Source organism: Saccopteryx bilineata, chromosome 7 (genome assembly GCF_036850765.1).
Source record: "Saccopteryx bilineata isolate mSacBil1 chromosome 7, mSacBil1_pri_phased_curated, whole genome shotgun sequence".
Lineage (NCBI taxonomy): Eukaryota > Metazoa > Chordata > Mammalia > Chiroptera > Emballonuridae > Saccopteryx > Saccopteryx bilineata.
In genome coordinates, this window is record NC_089496.1 from 100686960 (window position 1) to 100709219 (window position 22260).

Genomic DNA, 22260 nt, shown 5'->3' on the forward strand with positions numbered 1-22260 from the left:
AGTCATGGGTTACCAAACCAGACAGTGAAATCTGTTAGGACCATGTCTGAAACCAGAGGTGACAGTTTGAGTGGGAGGCTCTCCCCTGGGCAAGGGCGTGGACTGGAGCACGCATACCTTATGACTCATGGCTGAGCATCCTTGAGGTCTCTCTGTGGTTCAGTTCTAGACCTTACCTGCATCCCGGACGCAGCTTAGTGGCCTCTGGGTCAGTGGGAGAGCTGCCGTCCACAAGGAGCCCATGGTCTAGAACAGGGTTTGGGAACCTTTTTGGCTGAGAGAGCCATGAACACCACATATTTCAAAATGTAATTCCATGAGAGCCATACAACGACCCGTGTACGTTATGCATTATCCAATAAAAATTTGGTGTTGTCCCGGAGGACAGCTGTGATTGGCTCCAGCCACCCACAACCATGAACATGAGCGGTAGGAAATGAATGGATTGTGATACATGAGAATGTTTTATATTTTTAAAGTTATTATTATTTTTTATTAAAAATTTGTCTGCAAGCCAGATGCAGCCATCAAAAGAGCCACATCTGGCTAGCGAGCCGTAGGTTCCCGACCCCTGGTCTAGAAGATGGGTGGGCAGGAGGAGGGTGGGTTTGGAATGACCAGGTAGTGTAACTTCTCTGCTGGGGGCGGGGCACAGGTGGGAGGAGCTGCATACGCTGGCCAGTGAGCCCAGGGAGCAGCACGTGCTGATGGCCGAGCAGGTGGAGGACGCCACCAACGGCCTCTTCAGCGCCCTCAGCAGCTCCAACATCTGCACCTTCGCCTCTCCAGGTAAGGCCGTCCAAGCTGAGAAGGAGTGGGCTTGCCCATGTGGAAGTGGGGGTGGTGGTGGTCCCCAAGCACAAGGTCAGGACCAGGAGCCCCCTAGGGAGGGAGGGGGAGAGGAACGGGCTCCTGCAGCCTTGGCCCTGGGCCTGTCTGCTGTGTTCTGTCTCCTGCATCAGGCCCTGTGGGGGTCTCAGCTGGAACCCTGAGCTTGTATCTGTGGGGTAAAGGGGCCCTGGGCTTGGGAGCACGCGGGACCCCTGTGCCTGTCTCCTGCTCGGGAGGAAGAGCCAAGTCAGCTCCCCCGCTGTGGTCAGCACGTGGACGCTCCAGCCTGGGGCGAGAGCTCTGCATTCAGGGCCCACCCAGGAGCTAGAGTGAAGCATGTTACAGAAAACACACGTGTGCACTGGAGTAAAAGCAGAGCAGGGCAGGGCAGGGCAGGGCAGGGGGTGGCTCAGAGACTGGCCGCCCAGCAGGGGGCAGCGCGGAGCCCCTCCCCAGGGTGCTCTGCCCCGAGAGGCAGAAGGTAGCGGCAGGGCTGAGGTCGGGAGAGCCCCAGTGCGGGCAGGAGGCTAACCCTGTCTTCTCCGTTGGGTGTGTGCTGCGGGCCCAGACTGCAAGGTCCAGCCTCACCCCTGTGAGCGCAAGACGCTGGAGACGGTCAGGGAGCTTGTTGGCGACACCCTGTGCTGGAGAGGATCGCGGGGGACCGATGGTGTGCTGGCCGCACTCTGTCCCTTCTACAGGTTTGTCCTTACAGTCTGGAGTCAGAGCCCGAGGGCGCGGCCTAAGTGAGGATGGAGGTCTTCAAGGCCGAGCGCCCAGGAGCTGCGGGGTTTGGAGGAGTCCTGGGAGGGAGCCAGGGACAGAGCTCTCAGGGCGTAGGCGGGGCCAGAGTCTCACTGGCACACCAGCCAGGTGCCCAGGGTGCGCGAGGGGCACAGCCATTCTAGAGGCTGGTTAGTGAGCAGAAAGCTGGTCCCACAGGGCAGTGCTCTGCACGTGGGCTGGTGATCTGGTACTTTGGTTCCTCTGAGCACCAGATTCCACATTTCTGGGGGCTGAATGAGGCAAGAGGCTTGAGATCTTGGATGATTTCCAGTGTGGAGGCCGTTGGGGATGCTGGAGTCTTCAGGACGGGTCCTCAGGTATTCACCTGCTGCCTGGCCTGCACCCTGTCCCTGGACTATCCCTTGGCACTTTATCCAGACTACCTCCATCCAGGGTGGTGCCTGGCCAGCACTGCTGACCCAGCCTCTCGCCCTTTCTGGAGGCCGGGGTAGCGTCTGAACCAGCTGTGTCTCCGCCCCTCTGCTTGCCCTCTGATGGGATCAGCACAGCAATGAGATGGATCATCCGAGAAGCACGAGGGCCTTGCTGGGCCGATGGAGTGTCCCAGGGCTGTCTTGGCAGGGCAGGGCCGTGACCTGCACATGGTTCAGAGGAAATGTGGCCTCCTGCCACGCCAAGGACGCTAGAGGCTCCCTTCAGAACCCGGGCTTCTTTGTTGCCCAGTTCTGCATGCCACTCTGAGCCAGGCAGCGTGCAGTGAGGAACAGGTGCGGCCACTGCCCCCAAGGTACTTTCAGTCAACAGAGAACGTTGAGCAAACAGACCAGTGATCGCCCCGAGGCGTCCCAGCTGGGCAGCCCAGGGTGGGATCTGTAGGAAGAAGGCATCTGTGGGAAACATTAAGGAACTTTTGCCGTGGCCCAAAGAGGAGACCGTTCTTGGTTGAGACTGTCCCTAGAGCTGCTGACAACCACAAGGAGGGCCTTCTGCCCACAGATGAGGAACCACTCCTGCTGGGTCTGGTCCATCACCGCGCAGCCTCAGGCCCGGACGGCCATGTGCAGGGGCTTTGGAGTCGGAGGGTGGAGTCCGGATCCCAGCTCTGCTGTGTTCTGGTAACTGCGTGACTCTGGGCGTCCTAATTCAGCCTTCTGAGCCTATACCCGCCTCTGGGACATGGAGACAACTGTCTCTTCAGGTGGATGAGGATTCGAGGTAGCCATGGGGACACCTGGCACATGGAGGCCACCACAGAAATGGTGGCCCTTGTGTTATCACAGGATGTTAGCTCTCAAGCAGACCTCTGACATCATCGAGCCAGTGGTTAAAAAATCTTCTTGAGCTGCTCAGCCCCAGATGGACACTTGTTAGACCAGAACAGTCACACTGGGGGGGGGGGGGGCTGTGGCACTAGGGGAGGCTGGCACCTGTGCCTGGCACTCACGCAGTCTCCTTCCCACTCATTGTGGCTCCAAGTGCACAGTTAAAAACTGCAGATAGAATTTCTATATAGAAGAAGGTGTCAAAGACCAGATAAGGAAAGTAACTTGCCTGGGGTCACACAGCCAGAATCCAGTTGCCTAATTCCCAGTGTTTCCCACCACCTGTCCCCTGCATTGTGCTGGCCCCAGGAAGTAACTTGTAATAGAAAGCTGTTGTCACCATTCAGAGTTTTGAACACACATATCTCTAACTTCTGACATGATAGCCAACTTATATTATCTTATTAATTTTTTTTGTCTCTGCGGATTTTGTAACAGTCCCTCCTCCATGTGCAGTAAAAACTGGGGTGGGCTCAGGAAAGAAAGCAAGGAAGTCTCCTTGACCCGCTTCTGCATTGGAATTCTAGATCTGCTTTGTGCTTTAATGTTGTAAACAACCTCCCCAGTGCCTGCCCCTGGCAAACCTTTGATCTCTACCATTTGTTTCCTGGAATTGTAGCTGGAAGAGAGTGTTTGTAACCCACCCCGCCACCTGCTACAGGACCACCTGCCCAGGTACAGTCTGCCTCTTGGGTTCTCCTGCTCTGTCTGGGCCCTGGGACTGGGCTAGTCTTTTACCTGCTGTGCAGTGCTTGCTTCCGGTTGGGCTTTGTTCCGAGACTTTCCACTGGTAAGTCCCTGCCGACCTCACAGTAACAACGGAACCAGTTCAGCTATCACCCCCTTTTATATGAGGATACCGGAGCTTGAAGGGGCAGACGAAGGTGCCCGAGGAAGTGCGGGGGCCACACTCATTAGCTCCCAGACCCAAAGGCACCTGGTCTTGCTGGGACAGCCTGCAGAAGCTGTTAACCATGTGTAGAACCTACGAAATGGCACCGTCCACACTGCAGTGTTCCCCATGTCTGAATACACCCCCTCTGTCAGCTTCACATTACTGACATCTTCGTCCTTACCGGGGTCAGGCCCAGCTCCAGCTGGTCACCATGGCCACCTGTAACTCCTCCGTACCTCTGCAGCAGCTGTGGGCTATTAGGATGTGCCGTGTAGCTTTCTAGGGCTGCTGTGACAAAACCCCACAGACTGGGCGTGGGGGGCGGGGCTTACATACACTACAGAAATGTGTTTTCTCCCAGATCTGGAGGCTGCAAGTTCGGTTTCCTCTGCGCCCTCTCTGCTTGCCTTGCAGGTGGCCATTTTCTCATTGTGTCCTCACGTGGCCTTTGCTCCGTGAACGTCCCTGGGGTCTCTTCTCTTTCTAAAGACACCAGTCATACTGCACTAGAACCCACCCTCTGACCTCAGTTAGCCTTCCTGTCCTCTGTAAAAGCCCCGTCTCCGAATACAGTCGCATTCTAAGGTTACTGAGGGTCAGGACTTGTACATGTGAAGTGCATGAGGAGGGGACACCAGTCCGCTGGCACGTCCCCAAGTGAGCCTGTAATTGGCACAGGGCCTCAGTGAGCTCACCTCTGAGTGTCCGTCCCCACCCATAACCCCCCTCCTGTACCCCCTCACACCCTTCCCTGCTTTGCTACAGCTGGTGCGGCTCCTTCTCTAGTGGTCCCTAGTCCCCGGGGAAGTGGGCAGGTGGGCCAGGGTGGGGCAGGGTGGCCTGCAGACTCACGCCTGTGGGCCCACTTGCTAGGCTGGTGATGGGCATCCCTCTGATGGGCCCCCCTGCTAGGCTGGTGATGGACATCTCTCTGATGGGCCCCCTGCTAGGCTGGTGATGGACATCTCTCTGATGGGCCCCCTGCTAGGCTGGTGATGGACATCTCTCTGATAGGCCCCTGTGACTCACAGCCTTGCCAGAACGGAGGCACGTGTATCCCAGAAGGACTGGACAGGTACCACTGCCTCTGCCCGCCTGCCTTCCGAGGGGCAGCTCACTGCGGTACGTGCACACGGGGCTTCTAAGACGGACCGTTGGGGAGTGGAGGGGGCCAGACTCCCCCATCTCATCTCCCACCCACACGCTGCTAGGTACAAACTGGCCCTTGAGGTCTAGAGCCACCTACTCAGTCACCAGCTACCCCACTGCTGTAATGTCTCATGCGATGTGGCCACTGGGTGCTCCAGGAATAAATACCTCAGCTGGCAAAGCTCCGGCCAGGACAGTGGCTCCTGGCTTATTAGCTTTAGAATGGCCGCCGCTTGACGATTGAGCGTCACTGAGCCCAGCTGCAGGTTGGAGCCAGCCCAACTCTGGGTCCCGGTTCTGGTCAGAGCCTCGTGTCCCCTTTTCTAGGAGGAGGAGCTTCAGCCCTTGTTGGTTTTGAAGGTATGGAATGAAGGCTGCAATAGGCTTTAAGGGTTGTTGGAAGCTTAAAATCAGATTATGTACAGGGTAGGGCAAAAGTACATTTATGGTTGTGAGTACACAGAACACAGTTTATTCTTGTTTATTAATTATTGTATTCTTTTCCATATAAGCAACTGTAAACTTCCTTTTGCTCCACCCTGTCTGCTAAGGGCTTAGCAGAATGCCTGACACGTAGTAGGGGCTTGTTTAAAAATGTGGTGCTGGGTCAGCTGGAGGTTTGTATGGAAGAAGTCAATCTTGACCCTGTAGCTCCCAAGCCCCACAAAAATCCAGTGCGGACGGGTCTCAGACCTAGATGTAGAAGGCAGAGCCGTGACCCCTCTGTTCTCGTGTGGGCACAGCTTCATGATTGCTCAAACAGCACACAAGTGCATTGGCCGTATGGGCGGGGGAGGAGGGAGGTTATAAAATAGGTTACATATTCTTATTATTTATTTTTTACAGGGACAGAGAGAGGGATAGACAGGGACAGACAGGAACGGAGAGATGAGAAGCATCAATCATTAGTTTTTCGTTGTGCATTGAGACACCTTAGTTGTTCATTGATTACTTTCTCATATGTGCCTTGACCGCGGGCCTTCAGCAGACCGAGTAACCCCTTGCTTAAGCCAGCGACCTTGGGCTCAAGCTGGTGAGCTTTTTGCTCAAACCAGATGAGCCCGCGCCCAAGCTGGCGACCTCGGGGTCTCAAACCTGAGTCCTCCACATCCCAGTTCGATGCTTTACCCACTGTGCCACCCCCTGGTCAGGCTATATTCATTTTTAAATAGTGGTTGGGTGGAGACCCTTAGCGAGAGCCAGGAGGAAACACTCTGTGGTACTCACTGGTCACTAAGCCCATGGAACCTCGGTTTCCTCACGCCATCTGCCTGCTAGGAGATGTTTCTCCTCCCCTGGGTGGTGATTGGGCATCTCGGTGGGATGGTGGCCGCAGTATGATGGCCGCTGTGATTTTGCAGCCCCAACACGGAGCCTGGAATGCAGAACAGACATCCTTTTCCTGCTGGCCAGCTCAGCGGGCACCACACTGGAGGGCTTCCAGCGGGCCAAGGCCTTTGTGAAGCGGTTTGTGCAGGCGTCGCTGAATGAGGACTCTTGGGCCCGTGTGGGTGTGGCCCAGTACAGCAGGGAGATGGTGGTGGCAGTGCCCGTGGGCGAGTACCAGGATGTGCCTGACCTGGTCAGGAGCCTCGAAGCCATCCCTTTCCGCGGAGGCACCACACTGACGGGCAGTGCCCTACAGCAGGTGGCTGAGCGCGGCTTTGGGAGTGCCAGCAGGACAGGCCAGGACCGTCCTCGCAGAGTGGTGGTCCTGCTCACTGAGTCACGCTCCCAGGACGAGGTGGCTGGCCCGGCACGCCACGCGAGGGCCCGAGAGCTGCTCCTGCTGGGCGTGGGCAGCGAGGCTGTGCGCGCAGAGCTGGAGGAGATCACAGGCAGCCCGGAGCGCGTCATGGTCCACGCCGGCCCGCACGACCTGTTCGGCCAGATCCCGGAGCTGCAGGGGAAGCTGTGCAGCCAGCCACGGCCAGGTAGGACCAGGCGCCTGTGCCCACCGCGGGGCAGCCTCCACCTGACCCGGCCAGGTAGGACCAGGCGCCTGTGCCCACTGCGGGGCAGCCTCCACCTGACCCGGCCCAGGTAGGACCAGGCGCCTGTGCCCACCGCGGGGCAGCCTCCACCAGCCACGGCCAGGTAGGACCAGGCGCCTGTGCCCACTGCGGGGCAGCCTCCACCTGACCCGGCCAGGTAGGACCAGGCACCTGTGCCCACCGCGGGGCAGCCTCCCCCTGACCCGGCCCAGGTAGGACCAGGCGCCTGTGCCCACCGCCGGGCAGCCTCCACCTGACCCGGCCAGGTAGGACCAGGCACCTGTGCCCACTGCGGGGCAGCCTCCACCTGACCCGGCCCCGGCATCAGGGGCCAGCCCTTCCTTATTTTGCTACCGCTTACCCCAGGCCTGTGTCTGGGGGCTGGGAGTGCTTTCATGTATTAGCCACATGACGACGAGTAACTTCTCAGTTTACTGGTCAATAAAATGGGACCAGTAATAGCACCTCCTGAAGGGTTTTTGTGAGGGTTAAGTTAGACAAGCAATGCACACAGAGTAGGCACTCAAGATTGTAGGTGTTGCTATCTGTTATTACTATTCGTTTATTGCTGTAGTTACAAGGGGCTCGGAATCTCCTAAGCATGCTTTAGAAGGGCAGCTTCCATCTTTGATGGGAGCCCACAGTGCATTCCCACTGTGCACGTGCATGGATTTGTGTACACACACACACACACACACACACACTCTGAAACAAACATTTTATGGAGGGAAGTTTGTTCTAGCTATCTGAAATATGTTCTAATATTTCCAATTGAGTTGCACAACCCATTAAGTTGATTTTGTGACCCGCCATGGGGGTGCTCTGGCGAGCACCGCCCCCCTGGGAGTGGACGTTCCCACGGGTAGGCAGGGCCTTGGCTCGTGGCACGAGAGGTGGTAGCTGAAACACATCCTTGGCAGGGGCCCCGACTTCTCCAGAGGTGGGAGGAGGGGAGCTGCCTCTGGAGTTCAGCTCCCCGGCCCTGGGGCTCACTCTCACCCGAGGTGAGACCTTCCTTCCCGCGAGGCGGGGCAGAGGGACAGGACAGGGCTGGTGCCCACTCTCACCTTGCCCTTCCAGTCTCGTCTCCCCGTGGCAGCCAGAGTGGGATGTTAACAGAGTGCATTTGTCGCAAGTAATGAATCAATGCTGATACATTATTAAAGTCTATGCATTATTCAGACTTCCTTAGTTTTAACCTAATATTCTTTTTCTGTCCCAAGCATTCTGTCCAGGATACATTACATTTAGTGGTGTTCTCTTAAGCTCCTCTCGGCTGTGATAGTTTCTCAGGCCTTCCTTGAGCTAGAGTGGTTTTTAAAGACCAATAAATCAGATCCTCTTACCTTGTACTTAAACTGTTTAGTGCTTCCCCTCTGCATTGGGAATTAAACCCAGGCTCCTGCTGGTTTCTGACAGCTCCCTGTGGTCTGATCCCTGCCGGCCTCCCTGCAGCTCCTACATGGGGTGGGGAGCACCTTAGAAACACCCCCCACCCTCCAGCTCGATTACTCCCACTGTCCTTAGCTAACTCCTCAGAGAATCCTGGCCACCTCTCCCCCAGCCACTATGTTGGTCCCACTGGTCCCTCTGAGTACCCTGCCATTTCCCTCATGACTGCTCAAATAACTTGTAATTCTACACTGGATTCACGTCTCCCATATCAGCCCATCGACGGCAGGCATTGACCGTGCCGTCTATGTGGTATAATTAGTACCTTGTATCCAGTGCATGGCACACGGAGGGCACTCAGTAATGGATGGATGAGGGTACAGGTGAAGTTGCTGTCACAGGGTGCCCAGAGTTCAGTGGCTTGCATATGATAGATATTTATTTCTCATAACCATTCAGAGATGAGTGGCCTGGGTCGGCACAGTGGCTTGGCTACCTTCTGGTTTGGCCTCTGGGTCCAGGGTCACTGTTTCTCAGCAGGAAGGGGGAAGAGGGAAAGTGGAAGGCCAGCAGGTTCCTTTTGAGGACGTAACTTGGAAATTGCACAGGGACTTCCGGTCACACCCTGTCAGACAGAACTTAGACACCTGGCCACACCTAGCCACCAGGGAGGCTGGGAGTGTGGTCTAGCCAGGTATTCCTGAGTCCTGCTGATAGTCCAGCAGAGGGTGGAGGGCGGCCGCTGCAGGGGGCAGGCAGCAGCCTGGCTGCCCCCACCTCGTTGGCCTGGTCCAGAGTGGGGGGGGGGGGCTCCGCCTGGCTGAGCCTGCCCCTGAGACCCTCTGCTTGCTTCTGCAGGCTGCCAGGCACAGTCGCTGGACCTGGTCTTCATGCTGGATGCCTCGGCCTCAGTGGGGCCTGAGCATTTTGCCCAGATGCAGAGCTTCGTGAGAAGCTGCGCCCTCCAGTTCGACGTGAACCCCGACATCACACAGATCGGCCTGGTGGTGTACGGCAGCCACGTCCAGACAGCCTTCGGGCTGGACACCCACGTCGCCCGGCCTGCGGTGCTGCGGGCCATGAGCCAGGCCCCGTACCTGGGCGGGGCGGGCTCAGCCGGCACGGCCTTGCTGCACGTCTACGACAAGGTGATGACTGTGCAGAGGGGCGCCCGGCCCGGCGTCCCCAAGGCCGTGGTGGTGCTCACAGGTGGGCAGGGGGCAGAGGACGCCGCCGCCCCTGCCCAGAAGCTGAGAGACAATGGCATCTCTGTCTTGGTGGTGGGCGTGGGGCCCGTCCTGAGGGAGGCCCTGCGGAGGCTTGCGGGTCCCCGGGACTCTCTGATCCACGTGGCGGCCTACACAGACCTGAGGTTCCACCGGGATGCACTCATCGAGTGGCTGTGTGGAGGTGAGTGGGGGAGCCCATACCCTTCAGGGCTCCTCCAAGGGGTGGTGCCTCAGCCTGAACCTTCACATACACCAGGGGTCCCCAAACTTTTTACACGGGGGGCCAGTTCACTGTCCCTCAGACCGTTGGAGGGCCGGACTATAAAAAAACTATGAACAAATCCCTATGCACACTACACATATTTTAAAGTAAAAAAACAAAATGGGAACGAATACAATATTTAAAATAGAGAACAAGTAAATTTAAATCAACAAACTGACCAGTATTTCAATGGGAACTATGCTCCTCTCACTGACCACCAATGAAAGAGGTGCCCCTTCCGGGTGTGCGGCAGGGGCCGGATAAATGGCCTCAGGGGGCCGCATGCGGCCTGCGGGCCGTAGTTTGGGGACCCCTGACATACGCCTTCCAAGGGTCACAGCTCCCCCTGCTTGAGCACTTTCCACATGCCAAGTGCTGTGCTAAACCCCATGTGCACGTGAAATCCTGCGCTAGGCACAGCCACCCTATTTTGACATCGGGGGTACAGAAAACGTAACACCGATACCCCACCCCGAACTTGAGAGGGCATGTACTCCATTTAAATAGAAGATATTGCTAGGACACCCACAGCTCCCCCAAAGTTGGCACTGACCTCGGCAGTGATAGCCAGAGCGAGGAGCCACCAGCCACAGCCTGGCTCTGGATTCCTTTAGCCAGCGACTCCCTCCCCGCCTTTGAGCATGGCCGTCCTAAGAATAGTCCCAGTGCTAGGAACCTGGCGCACCCGGGCGTCTCCCTGTGCACGCAGGAAAGCTGGGTGGACGGTGCGTCTCTGATCTGGCCAAGCAGTAGGGAGCACCACCCATGTGCCAACCTGTGGCGTTGGGGCCCTGGAAACCCTGAGACGTGTAAGACTAGTGGCCTCGCAGCTGTACCAGCTTTCTTAGAGGAAGGGGGTCTCTTTGGGGCTGACCCCAGTGGGCCACGCCTCCTGAGCCCAGGGGTCTTTGGGGCTGACCCCAATGGGGCCTCCTGGGCCCGTTCTTTCTTGTAGAAGCCAAGCGGCCCGTCAACCTCTGCAAACCCAGCCCATGCATGAACGAGGGCACCTGCATCCTGCGGAACGGGAGCTACCTGTGCGTGTGCCGAGACGGCTGGGAGGGCCCCCACTGTGGGAACCGTAAGTGGGGTCCTTGCTCTGTGTGTGTGTGTGTGTGTGTGTGAGAGAGAGAGAGGGAGAGAGAGAGGGAGAGAGAGAGCTGGGGGTGGTATTCCCAGCCCTGGGAACGCAGCTGAAGGCAGGGTCCAGGGCATCGGCTCAGGGGAAGGAAGAAATCATACTGTCATTGGTCTATGTAGCGGGGCCTCCCGTGTCCCGGGTGTCATTCTGGGCGAGGGGAACACAGCAGTAATGAGGCAGACGGAACCCCTGCCCCTGTGGAGCCTCCATGCACGTGGGGGAGAGCCAGTGGATGAGAACAAGGTGGAGTGTACGATTTAGTGCTCAGCACACAAGCACAACAATGATGCCTGAGGGAGGCCTCGGGTAAGAGCATCGTGGCTCTGGGGTGCGTGGGCGTGGTCACCAGAGGGCGTGGCCCAGATGCAGGTGGGTGGACGGAGCTGGGGGGCTGGGGGCAGTTCTGCGTGTTTGCCCAGTGGAGGAGGCGGGAGGGATCAGCTGAGAGGGAAGATGGGGAGGAGGTGTTAGGGTGGAGAAGAGACGTACCCACCTAGGAGAGAGGGGGACCAGACTAAGGTCCTCGAGAAAGGCTGTGGGGCAGGGTTACGGGCCCCCCTGGGGCTCCTGCTCGTGAATTTAAAGGCAGAGCCCTGCACCCAGAAGACCACTCCCGTTGGAGCCCTGGGCTCTCAGCCGGGCAGAGGTTGGCTTCCCAAGGCCAAGGAGTGGACACGAAGGGCCATCAGATGGGGCCTGTGGTCTGGCCTCTCCCGCTTGGGCTGCGGCATAAGAATAAGACGTGCAGGGCCCACACGTGGCCGGTTGGCCCAGAGGACTCAGACACTTCTCACGCCCTGAAAGGTCGCTCCTTTCCCAGGGGTCTTAAGAGGAGATGCCCTCAAGGTGCAAGGCTCTCGCCGACAGCCCACAGGGGGGCAGCCGCCAGACCCCTCCCAGCAACGCCGGAGGCCTGGGCACCCCGGACGCTAAAAGGGCACCTGCCTCGTGGGAGGAGCATCCTGTCTCGTGGGAGGTCCTTGGAGTGTCTGCCTCCCGCTGTGCCCAGAACTGTCCTGCCCGCTTTCCGCACCCAGGGAGGGGACAGTGCTGCTTAGGGACCTGCAGCCGCGATTCCACCTGCTAATGGTGATGTGGGAAACTCCTGCCATGTAAGTAAATACGATATTTACTTTCTGTACCTCCTTGTGCCCTGCTGAGCTTGTCACCTTCCCTCCCGAGGAGAAACAAAGGAACCTGGAGACTTTTGATGGCCTGTGTGATGCTCACTTGGCCCACGGCAAACGCTCCGTAGAGTGTCGTTGGGACAGGAATGCTCGAAGGGAGGCATGACTAGAGGTGTCGTTCGGACCTCTGAAACGATGGCATGTTGAGATGGAAAACGTGGGGACCTTGTTGCACCTTTCCCTAAAGATGTCCTAAATGCATTTGTTTTTTTTTGTTTGAGAAGAGGCTTGAGTGGCATTTGTGACTTCTTTTGACTGGAGCTGTGTTCGGGAGAGACTTGGAAAAACTGCCGACAGGAATGTGACTGATTAGCCAGTGCGTTTGACTGTGGGGGTGGGGCGGAGGGGCCCTGCACGGCTGGCCTGGGTACCAAGCTCTTCCCTTGGGGCTGGGGCTCTTTAATTCGCGTTTACTTAGGAGGGGTCCTTGTGGGGTGTTGACTAATGAACTGGGGTATCTTCTGGCAGACAGGTGCTTCCTCACCCCTGCCGTCCGTAGGCGTCGGTTCTTCCTGTTGGCTGCATCGTTTCGAGCTCAGTGTTCGGCAGACACTGTTGCAGAGCCCTGACCTAAATCCAGACACTTTATCATAGCTTTTCTCTTTAATATAAATAGTGCATCGCTTCTCGGCCTTTTGGCTAAGATCAAGTGTAGTATCTGTTCTTATCAGTTTAAACAGTGCAATGCTTTACCTGCAGGCGTTCAAGGCTACCTTGATTTAAACACCACTCAGCTTTTCAGAACGTTAAGATTTCTGGTGTGACAAAACACTTGAAATTTCGAGGTTATCACCATGGTACCATCAGATGTTAGAAATAACAAGTCCAGTGTGCCAAGACTGTGTCACAACAGCCCATTTGTGTTCAAGGGCCGTGTTCATTCCTGTTACCAAGCTGGCCGGGGCAGAAGGTGCCATCAGAGTGGACATATGTTCACCCCGCAGGTGACGGAAGGTGATGCCGGAGAACTTACACGAATCCTTTGTCTTTAAAATTCACAGAGGTTTAATCATTTCAGAATGTAGGTTCTTTATCTGGTTCAAGGCTATGACTATCCCATTTAAATTGCTTGGACTTAAAAAAAAGCCATGAAACTGTGGGTTAAACATTAAAGGCTTGTTTCCCGTTTCTAGTTTTAGGTCCCAGCTCTTGAATTTTTTTTTTTTTTTTTTTACCTTTTCTAGTGACGGCGCCACTGAATAGTTCAATCCCTTCAATGTCCCAGTAGTGGCCGAGGGGGTTCCCATCTGGCTGCCCAAGCAGCCAAGCCTTTCTCTTGCTTTTAAAAGAGACTGGCTTTTCATTACTCAAGTATAATATAGAGAAATGTTCTTGTAAAAATTAAAACACTGCGGATGAGCCATACATCCTTTCCCAGAATGGTCCTTTTACCAGCCAACTTGCTCAACACGTTTGTTCGGATAATTCATTGTTCCCCTTTGCTTTTCTACACTTCCTTCCTTCGAAGTTTTATACTGTTTTCTTGTCATTTTGCATTATCTAGGACAGGGGTCCCCAAACTATGGCCCACGGGCCTCATGAGGCCCCCTGAGGCCATTTATCTGGCACCCAATGCACTTCTGGAAGGGCCACCTCTTTTATTGGTGGTCAGTGAGAGGAGCATAGGATCCTCGTCGATCCCCTTTAGCTGCTGCTCCAGGCTGGCCAGCACGCCCTTGTCTGCAACGGGGCGGAAGCGGGCTGCAGGGGGCAGTGTTTCTGCCGGGCCAGAAGGCCCTTGGGAAGGCAGGTTGCTAGGAAACGGGTGACAGGAGGATGATCTGGAAAAGCATCTGATTCAGAACCCCCGGAAGTGATGCCTCAAAGCGTGGTGTCGCTCACATCCAGTACTGTCGCTCACGTACACTTCCGGTGACGTGGGACACACGCGTCAGGGCTCCGGAAGCTCCCGCGTCATATCACGTTACGGCTAGCAGTGACAAATATGGAACTGGACATTGACCATCTCATTAGCCAAAAGCAGGCCCATAGTTCCCATTGAAATACTGGTCAGTTTGATTTAAATTTACTTGTTCTTTATTTTAAATATTGTATTTGTTCCCGTTTTGTTTTTTTTTTTACTTTAAAATAAGATATGTGCAGTGTGCACAGGGATTTTGTTCATAGTTTTTTTTATAGTCCGGCCCTCCAACGGTCTGAGGGACAGTGAACTGGCCCCCTGTGTAAAAAGTTTGGGGACCCCTGATCTAGGACCTGCAGTCATGCTTTAGAAAGTAGTAGCTGTGGCATGTCTGTCTGCTTCTGGACGTGGAGGGACTGCTTCACCATCAGATATTTTCTGTGGCTTACTTTATAAGGGCTGGAGCACTTCTATTCCTGGAGTATGAGGGAAGTTTCTTGGGAGTGTTGGGATTTTTGTACACTTTTCTGCTTCGAGATGATGGTTGTTGTTTTTTTAAAATGACATTTTAATATGTTCATATGATCAAGTACCTATTAGTATATTTTCAGTTGTTGCACCACCTTGATTCCTTGGATAAATGCTGTCTGGTCATGGTGCATGATTCGTTAAACAATGCACAAGTTTGCTTATTTTAAAAGTGACCAAACCAAAATCTGGCTCATCGGGAAACAGACAATAAAAAGACAACCTGAAACGATTTTTTTTAAATTTTTTATTTATTCATTTTAGAAAGGAGAGGGAGAGACGGAGAGAGAGAGAGAGGAGAGACAGAGAGAGAAGGGGGGGAGGAGCTAGAAGCATCAACTCCCATATGTGCCTTGACCAGGCAAGCCCAGGGTTTCTAACCGGCGACCTCAGCATTTCCAGGTCGACGCTTTATCCACTGCGCCACCACAGGTCAGGCCTGAAACGATCTTAAAGGCAGAACTGCAAGGGGAGCCCGAAGAGCACGTCCTGACCAGGTTTTTCAGATGACGAGAAAACGCTATGACTAGAGCATTTGCATTTTATAAAGTTAGCATAGCTGATATCAAAAGGAAAATACACACCTAATTTTTGGACATGAAAAACGTCTTACCTAAACCAATTGGCAAACTTCTGTCATTTTAAAAATAAGCACATTTATGCTAGGAACTTTTGTAATGACTGCTTGGACAACTTTCTAAGGACTGGTTTCCTTCCCCCAAGAATTATTTAGGCAGTGTTGAACATTCAGGAGTACTGATTTTTCAGTCACTTAATATGACCAGTTCCTGCAAATGCTTCTAGTGTATTTGGTGCATTGTTAATTACCCTACGAAAGTGCTACATGTTTTGAAATTCAGTGTGTAAATAACCAAGATGCCCCCCCCCCTCCAGGTGAGGTAGAAGTCCATCAGGCTCTGCCCCAAGTCATTCCAGGAAGTACCAGAAAACCCCCAAAATACAATTAACATTTTATTTTATTTTAAAAAAAAATCTTAACTCATCACTCGGTCAAGGGACAGCAAGTGTTTATAACAAAGGAAATAAATGCCCTGGGATTAGAAAGACAAAAACGAGAAGACCTTTAGTTCCCAGGAACCAGTGTTCAAGAACTCTGATTCAGAACCCCCGGAAGTGAGGCAGAGGTGACAGATGAAATGATTCAACCTGTGTTAAAAAAACACAATGCCACCAGAAGACCAGGCGAGGGCAGCACTCCAGTCTTAAGAGAACAGGGAGACCACCCAACACAAAACTCACCAACTCTTTTCTTGGCAGGGGCCTGGACATTAAGCACAACTTAAAAAAAAAAAAAGACGACTATGAGAGCATTATATTAAATAACTCTTTTCTTAACGGCCTGGTCACGGCTGAATCTGTAAACGCAACGTAATCTTTGTTTCTATGGTAATATAAAAAGTCAGTTAACTCTCAGAAGACCCCTCACTGTTCTAAATTTATAGGATTTGAAACATTTTGTTTTTTTAATATAATACAGTGTCGCTTTTAAAAAGTCCTTAATTTAGTGGGGAAAATGCCTCGGCTTGGTCCCCAATACTTCTTCCTCATCAAATATTGTCTAAAATCACGACTTTATTTTCTGTCGTACTATATCCTTTGGCTCCGGGAAGGGCCAGAGCTGCGTGTGAGCCGAAGCTCTCCATCCACGAGTGGTACCCCGTCCGTGTCCTTCCTCCTAAACAGACTCATCCTGTCCCAGAGTCGCTGCTTTAACGAAGACCCAAACGAAGCAGGATTGTCACCAAGGTCCACCTTGACACGAGAGTCTTTAGAGGAAGCTTGTTCCCTAGCTGGTTCCTTTCTTCTCCCATTCCTAGAGCACCATTCAAATACCAGCACCCCCCCAAAAAGGAAAATTAGTTATCCTCTGTTAGCAACCTCCTCGCGCATAGAAACAGGAATTGTTGGAACTGTTTCAAACCGTATGTCTGTCACTGTTTGGGACCCTGGCACAGTATAGTATGCTGTGTGTGTGTGTGTGGGGGGTGTTGGCTCCCACGATTCAATAGTCACTGGTGCAGGTGACTGACTCAAAAATACCTCCAGCAGGTAAGCAGGATGGAAAGAACGAGCTGTTGCCAAGGGCACAGGCGGCTCTGGGCATGCTCTTTACTGTACAAATGAGCAGAGGATTAGTAGTGCTTTTGTCTGGCCCTCGGGGAAAATCCAGTAACGGCATGTACTCAACACGGATGCCTTCCTGAGCCTATCTGCACCCGCTGGGAGGCTTTAGGCCAATCATGTCACCCGTCTGACTCTATTTATGTTTTCAAGAGTCCTTTAGAACCACTGACTTTTTGATTCAGTTTCAGTCTGTCTCTGAACTGTAGCCGTCCCCCTTCCCCCAGAATCTATGGATAATTGGGGAGTGGGTAGTTCAAGGGGTCGAGTGTCCTGGGCAGATTAGTAAGAAACTTGAACCAAGAGCCATCCTGGTTGGTCAGTGCCAAAGACTGAGCCAAAGGTATGGTGTGCCCCCTGGGCCTCGTCTGTGGAGACTAGTGCCCAAAGCAGGGCAGTGCCACCAGGATCGGAAGAGGGGCCCCAACTTAGCGACACTTCCGCTGCCCACCGGTGGCCCCGAAGGAGGCCGGGAGTGACCACTTACCTTGGCTTTCTGGAGGACGGTCCCTTTGCCTGTGACCATGACGGAAAGAGGTCTGTTCTTGAGGGCCGTGGCAGAGTTGACTGGGGTACAGTCCGCGGCAGGGGCGGGGGTGGCGGCTGCTTTGGGCTGTGGTGACAGAAGCCGAGTGTGGCCTGAACCGGGGGAAGGGTAGACACGAACTACCCACACGATCACCTGCCCCGGTCCCGGTGGCCCTGCCTGCCGCTCAGAGGAACCCTGGCTCAGGCACTCACCCGGGGGCTGACGCTCTCCAGGTGGGTGGTGTCCACGGTGGTGCCCAGCGTCACAGGCCCCGCCTCGGCCTTCTTCAGGCTGTCCTTCACCTCCATGATGCTGAGCTCAAGGTCCACACGCCTGCCCTCCTCCGCCCGGCACTCCTCGTCGATCCCCTTCAGCTGCTGCTCCAGGCTGGCCAGCACGCCCTTGTCTGCAACGGGGCGGAAGCGGCTGCAGGGGGCAGCGTTTCCGCCGGGGCCAGAGGCCCTTGGGAAGGCAGGTTGCTAGGAAACGGGTGATAGGAGGATGATCTGGAAAAGCATCTAGAGGGACTTGGGTTTCTTGGCAAGTGTCCTGTCTTTGCAGACTGGAAATTAAGGATGATGCCGGAAATGTGTGGTAAATGTGAGAAAGGTGACCTGGGACCTCAGGAAAAAGCATCTCTTCATCAAGAGATGGACCAAGGGATAATACATTTAAGTAAAAATAAAATGTTTACAATTTAAATGCAATTTTTAGAGATGTCCTCCTTTAACTGGCTTTAAAAAAAAAAAAATTTTTTTATTAATTTATTCTTTTTAGAGAAGAGAGACAGAGAGAGAAGGGGGATAGGAGCAGGAAGCATCAACTCTCATATGTGCCTGGACCGGGCAAGCCCAGGGTTTCGAACTGGCAACCTGTGTTCCAGGTTGATGCTTGATCCACTGCGCCACCACAGGTCAGGCCTCCTTTAGCTGGCTTTTAAAACTACCTCCTGGTTCTACTAACAATAGGTCAGAGGGTCCCTGCACAGGAGAGGGACCTTTCAGACACGATGGAGGGGCGAGGGGACCTGGAGAGGCCGCGTGCCCCCGAGCCACGGGCCGGGACCAGTCCAGGCTCCTGCATCCGGAAGGCCCCTCACCTGTGCATCTCAGCAGGGTCTCGCGGAGCTCCCGTTTCTCCTTCCGGAGCTGAGCCAGGTGCCCCCGGGTCTCCTCCTTCCTCTTCTCCAGCCGCTCCTTCTCCTCGGTGTACCGCCTCACCTCGGCTTCCGTCCTGTTCTTGCCCAGTTTGATCTCTGCAAACCCAGAGAGGGGAACCCCGGGTCAGCCGGGCCGGAACACGAGGGCTGTCCCCACCCCACGGCACAGGCGCAGATGGAGCCCGGGGCCCGGACAGGAGGTCGGAGCTGGACGCCAGGCCAGCCTCGCAGGGCTGGTGACCCGGGCCAGTCCCTTCCCCTCTCTGAGCCTCTGTGCCCTCATCGGAAAGGGAGAGGATTTGGCTGACTTCTCTGAGCCATTTCCGAAACGTCTGAGTCTCAGCCAGCACAGGTACCTGCCGAGGTCACCTTCAACCTGTCCTTCACAGGTGTGCTGGCCCCGGCCGCGGCGACGGCCACAGTGTCGGGGCAGCTGGGTGGGAAGGAGATTTTCTGCTGTTCAGTCTGGATTTTGACTGTTGTGATTCTCAGGGGGGGCTCGTCGGGCTCCGGACTCTTCTGCTGCATCTGCTTTGGGAGGAAGCAGACACGGCTCAGTGGCCGGAGGGGCCTGGACGGTGGGGCTGGCTCACCAGCTGGGGGACCACCTGCACCTGCAGCTCGGGGGTCTCTGCAGACGTGACGAGGGGCCCCTCTGGAGCTGGGATCGGGTCCGCAGGCAGGGTCTCGCCTGGAGGGTCCGGGCAGGGCGGTGTGGGGGAGCACGCTCCGGCCCGGGCACCGCCCGAGCCATGCAGGAAGGACCTGACTGGAGTGAGGTCCAGGTACACACGGTCGGCGTCAGGCTCGCTTGCAGCATCTGTGGCAGGGCTGGCTTCCTTGGGGTCCACCTGCAGCGGACAGAGTCAGGTGGCTTTCAGCGTTGCCACCGCCATCTGGGCTGGAGAGGTGGCACCCACCCAGTCTCAGAGCTCCTGTCCCCTTCCAGTGTGCTTAGAAGGTCAAGGTTCAAGTCCTGGACACAAGAGGTGGGCGACCCAGGACCTAGTTGTAGCTTTCCTCGTCTGTAAGGGAAGAGACTGGTATACCTCACTGGGAGGGGTCCAGATGAAAGGAGGTGGTCCACAGCAGCCCTGAGCACAGCACCGTCCAGTGTCTTCCAGTAACGACCCACTCCCCCCCAGTGGCTAGAAGTGGCATCGCTCCCAACCCCAACAGCACTGACCAGGCCGCTAACCACCTGTTTTGTTTGTTTGTTTGTATTTTTCTGAAGTTGGAAATGGGGAGGCAGTCAGACAGACCCCCGCATGCGCCCAATCGGGATCCACCCGGCATGCCCACCAGGGGGCGATGCTCTGCCCATCTGGGGGGTCGCTCTGTTGCAACCAGAGCCATTCTAGCGCCTGAGGCAGAGGCCACAGAGCCATCCTCAGCGCCTGGGCCAACCTTGCTCCAATGGAGCCCCAGTTGCAGGAGGGGAAGAGAGAGACAGAGAGGAAGGAGAGGGGGAGGGGTGGAGAAGCAGATGGGCACTTCTCCTGTGTGCCCTGGCCGGGAATTGAACCCGGGACTCCTGCACACCAGGCCGACGCTCTACCACTGAGCCAACCAGCCAGGGCCTAACCACCTGTTTTATCCTGACAAATCTGCTGCCAGGCGGCCTGCCCACAACAGTGCAAAACACAACCCACAGCCTTGTGGCGCCTCCATTTCTGCACTGATGGCCCTGCGGGTGACTTGGAACCCACTCTTATGGTCCACGGCACACGGCGCTGAGGTTTGGCAGCAGCAGGACTGGACTGCCCCTCTGATGTCCTTACCGCCGCCGTCAGCTCCGACATCTCCACGTCGTCATACAGCAGCTCCTGGTGGTCCTGGCCGGGCAGGCCGTCGATGTAGGTGTTCGGCTCAGAGAACTTTCTCTGCATCAGTCTGGAAGACACACAGCAAGATACAGACAGGAGGATTCAAGACGGGGTGGTAAAAGCCACCGGCCTCCAAGAGCTCATACTGACGAGAGGCACAGTGAACGCCGACGGCCCTGTGGGAGCCGCGGGGACGAACTCCGGCCTGATTTTAACACTAATTCATTCACTGAGGGGTAGCTCCTCCCTCTTCTCCCAAGGCCTTCCTACTAAGAACGCTGGGCTCCAAACTTCTCTTCCAGGAAAGCGTCCCTGTCCCTAACCTCCTCCTTTTAGCATCCTTTTGCCGTCTTCTGATCTCCTTCAACAACAAAACCCCCTCTCACCTCACGACACCTCTGGGGCAGCGTGGCCCAGAGACTTCCCCGTGTGGTACATAAGAAAAGGAGTCCAGCCACCTGGCTCAGGACCGCTTTTCCCTGAGTAAGCCCCCGCTAGCTCATCTGAAAAGCGCAAGTACCACCTCTGCCCTGCTTATTTCCAGGTGTGCTGGGGACCCACAGCGGGTCCTCGGAGAAGTGAAGAGCCAACAGCCAGGGATGTGGAGGGTCAGGACGCGTGCGGACCCTGCCATAAGGAGCTGGGCAGTCTAACCCAAGGCAAGACGCTGTGGCTGTTGGGGCCTTGCTCAGCTCCTGGCTCTCCTGCCGCGGGTAGAACGGGCCGCCCCTGAGTTCTTGGCTGCCACCCTGCTCAACTGGCCACCTGAGGCCAATCTGGGCCTGGAGTCTAGAGGCATGACCGCGGGTGCCAGAGTGCGGAGCAGAAGGCCCTGAATACTCACAGCAGAGAGTTCTTGGCTGCGCTCACAATGCAGGAAATCCTGTCCGCATCCACATAGTCATAGGTGAACTCCTCCGGGTCTGTCTTGGAACCAGACTCGGAGAGCAGGAGGCCTAGCCAGTGGCCCATTTCCTCAGAAGACTTGGCCTGGGAAGAGGCAGAGGGTCATGAGCAGGGCGGCCATGTGCCACCTGGGGCCCAGCCTGTCCCCACGTCCTAGGTGGGAACAGCACCCTGCCCTGATGCCCACCCCAGACGAGGTCTCAGAGAGCCTGGGGTCACACTCCCTCACTTCCACCAGGATGTCCTCCAGGCTCACCCCAGATGAGGCCTCAGAGAGCCTGGGGTCACACTCCCTCACTCCCACCGGGATGTCCTCCAGGGACCCCAAATAACATGTTCTGCCACTAGCGTCACATGTGATTTATATACATGTGTTTCTAGAAGGCTAATTGGACCAGAAGAGAATTGTTAAAACTGCATCTATTTTAGGTTGACACTTCCACATTTTGAACTGTAACATATCCATCCGTATAATACTGCTTGAATCCCTTCCTTAGAAATAACAAAACTCAAATTTACCTTGTTTATACCTTGTCAATAGTCAAGATGTCTTAAGTACTTTAGTTATATACTATCATGATTCTGACAAATCATAAACTAAAGCCCAGTGACACTGATGCTTGGGCAGTATTGTCCCCAGGGGACAATACATTCCAATTGAACACATTCATTGGGTATTTCTATTCAAATGGTAATGTTTTCTTGCCTTTACAATGAGAAAAAGCTAGGAATTCTATAAACACAACAGGTTTATTTTCACAAGAAAAACTAGCCACCACGTGGGCATCAATCCCCTCTCTCGAGCAGGGAGGCAGCTATGTGCTGGGTTGGACACTTAGCAGGATTCCTGTCCCATTTATTTTCAAGTGGGTTTCCACGACAGCATTTATGGGCATCCCCTAGTTCCTGCTGCCACTGACTCTGCCCTGGCAACTGGGACAGGTCTCATTATGTCCCTCCTTGTCCCCCTTCCACCCATCCTCACACAGCAAGTGGAGGGAGCATCTCAAAACTCCAAATCTGAGCGTGCCACCCTCCCTCGAAACCCGACGGGTCACCCCAACCCCCTTCCCTCCAAGCACCCACCCCACTGCTCTCCAGAAACTAGGTAATCAGTTGCGTATGTGACTGAATAACATCTGACTTTCAAACCAGAATGT

The 22260-nt window shown here is 55.0% G+C and overlaps 2 protein-coding genes and 1 pseudogene across 4 annotated transcripts in view; 2 read left to right on the plus strand and 1 right to left on the minus strand.

Annotated features, from left to right (window-relative positions):
- VWA2 (von Willebrand factor A domain containing 2) overlaps positions 1-12867 on the plus strand; it is a 42628-nt gene extending 29761 nt beyond the window's left edge. For both annotated transcript variants that reach the window (XM_066239048.1, XM_066239046.1), the window contains exons 7-14: positions 656-789; positions 1400-1532; positions 3520-3575; positions 4810-4917; positions 6306-6878; positions 9189-9740; positions 10777-10902; positions 11783-12867. In XM_066239048.1, the coding sequence (XP_066095145.1) occupies positions 656-789; positions 1400-1532; positions 3520-3575; positions 4810-4917; positions 6306-6878; positions 9189-9740; positions 10777-10902; positions 11783-11895 (1795 nt within the window). In that variant the 3' untranslated portion in view covers positions 11896-12867. The remainder of the gene's footprint in view (positions 1-655; positions 790-1399; positions 1533-3519; positions 3576-4809; positions 4918-6305; positions 6879-9188; positions 9741-10776; positions 10903-11782) is intronic.
- LOC136311277 (U2 spliceosomal RNA) lies at positions 12769-12881 on the plus strand (annotated as a pseudogene).
- Positions 12882-14842: 1961 nt separating this feature from the next.
- AFAP1L2 (actin filament associated protein 1 like 2) overlaps positions 14843-22260 on the minus strand; it is a 100412-nt gene continuing 92994 nt past the window's right edge. Inside the window, exons 12-19 of one of the 2 annotated variants that reach the window (XM_066239454.1) lie at positions 21039-21184; positions 20150-20261; positions 18983-19219; positions 18725-18899; positions 18309-18464; positions 17422-17615; positions 17168-17293; positions 14843-16372 (exon numbers count right to left, since the gene is read on the minus strand). In XM_066239454.1, the coding sequence (XP_066095551.1) occupies positions 16346-16372; positions 17168-17293; positions 17422-17615; positions 18309-18464; positions 18725-18899; positions 18983-19219; positions 20150-20261; positions 21039-21184 (1173 nt within the window). In that variant the 3' untranslated portion in view covers positions 14843-16345. The remainder of the gene's footprint in view (positions 16373-17167; positions 17294-17421; positions 17616-18308; positions 18465-18724; positions 18900-18982; positions 19220-20149; positions 20262-21038; positions 21185-22260) is intronic. The other variant, XM_066239456.1, reaches the window with a different exon arrangement.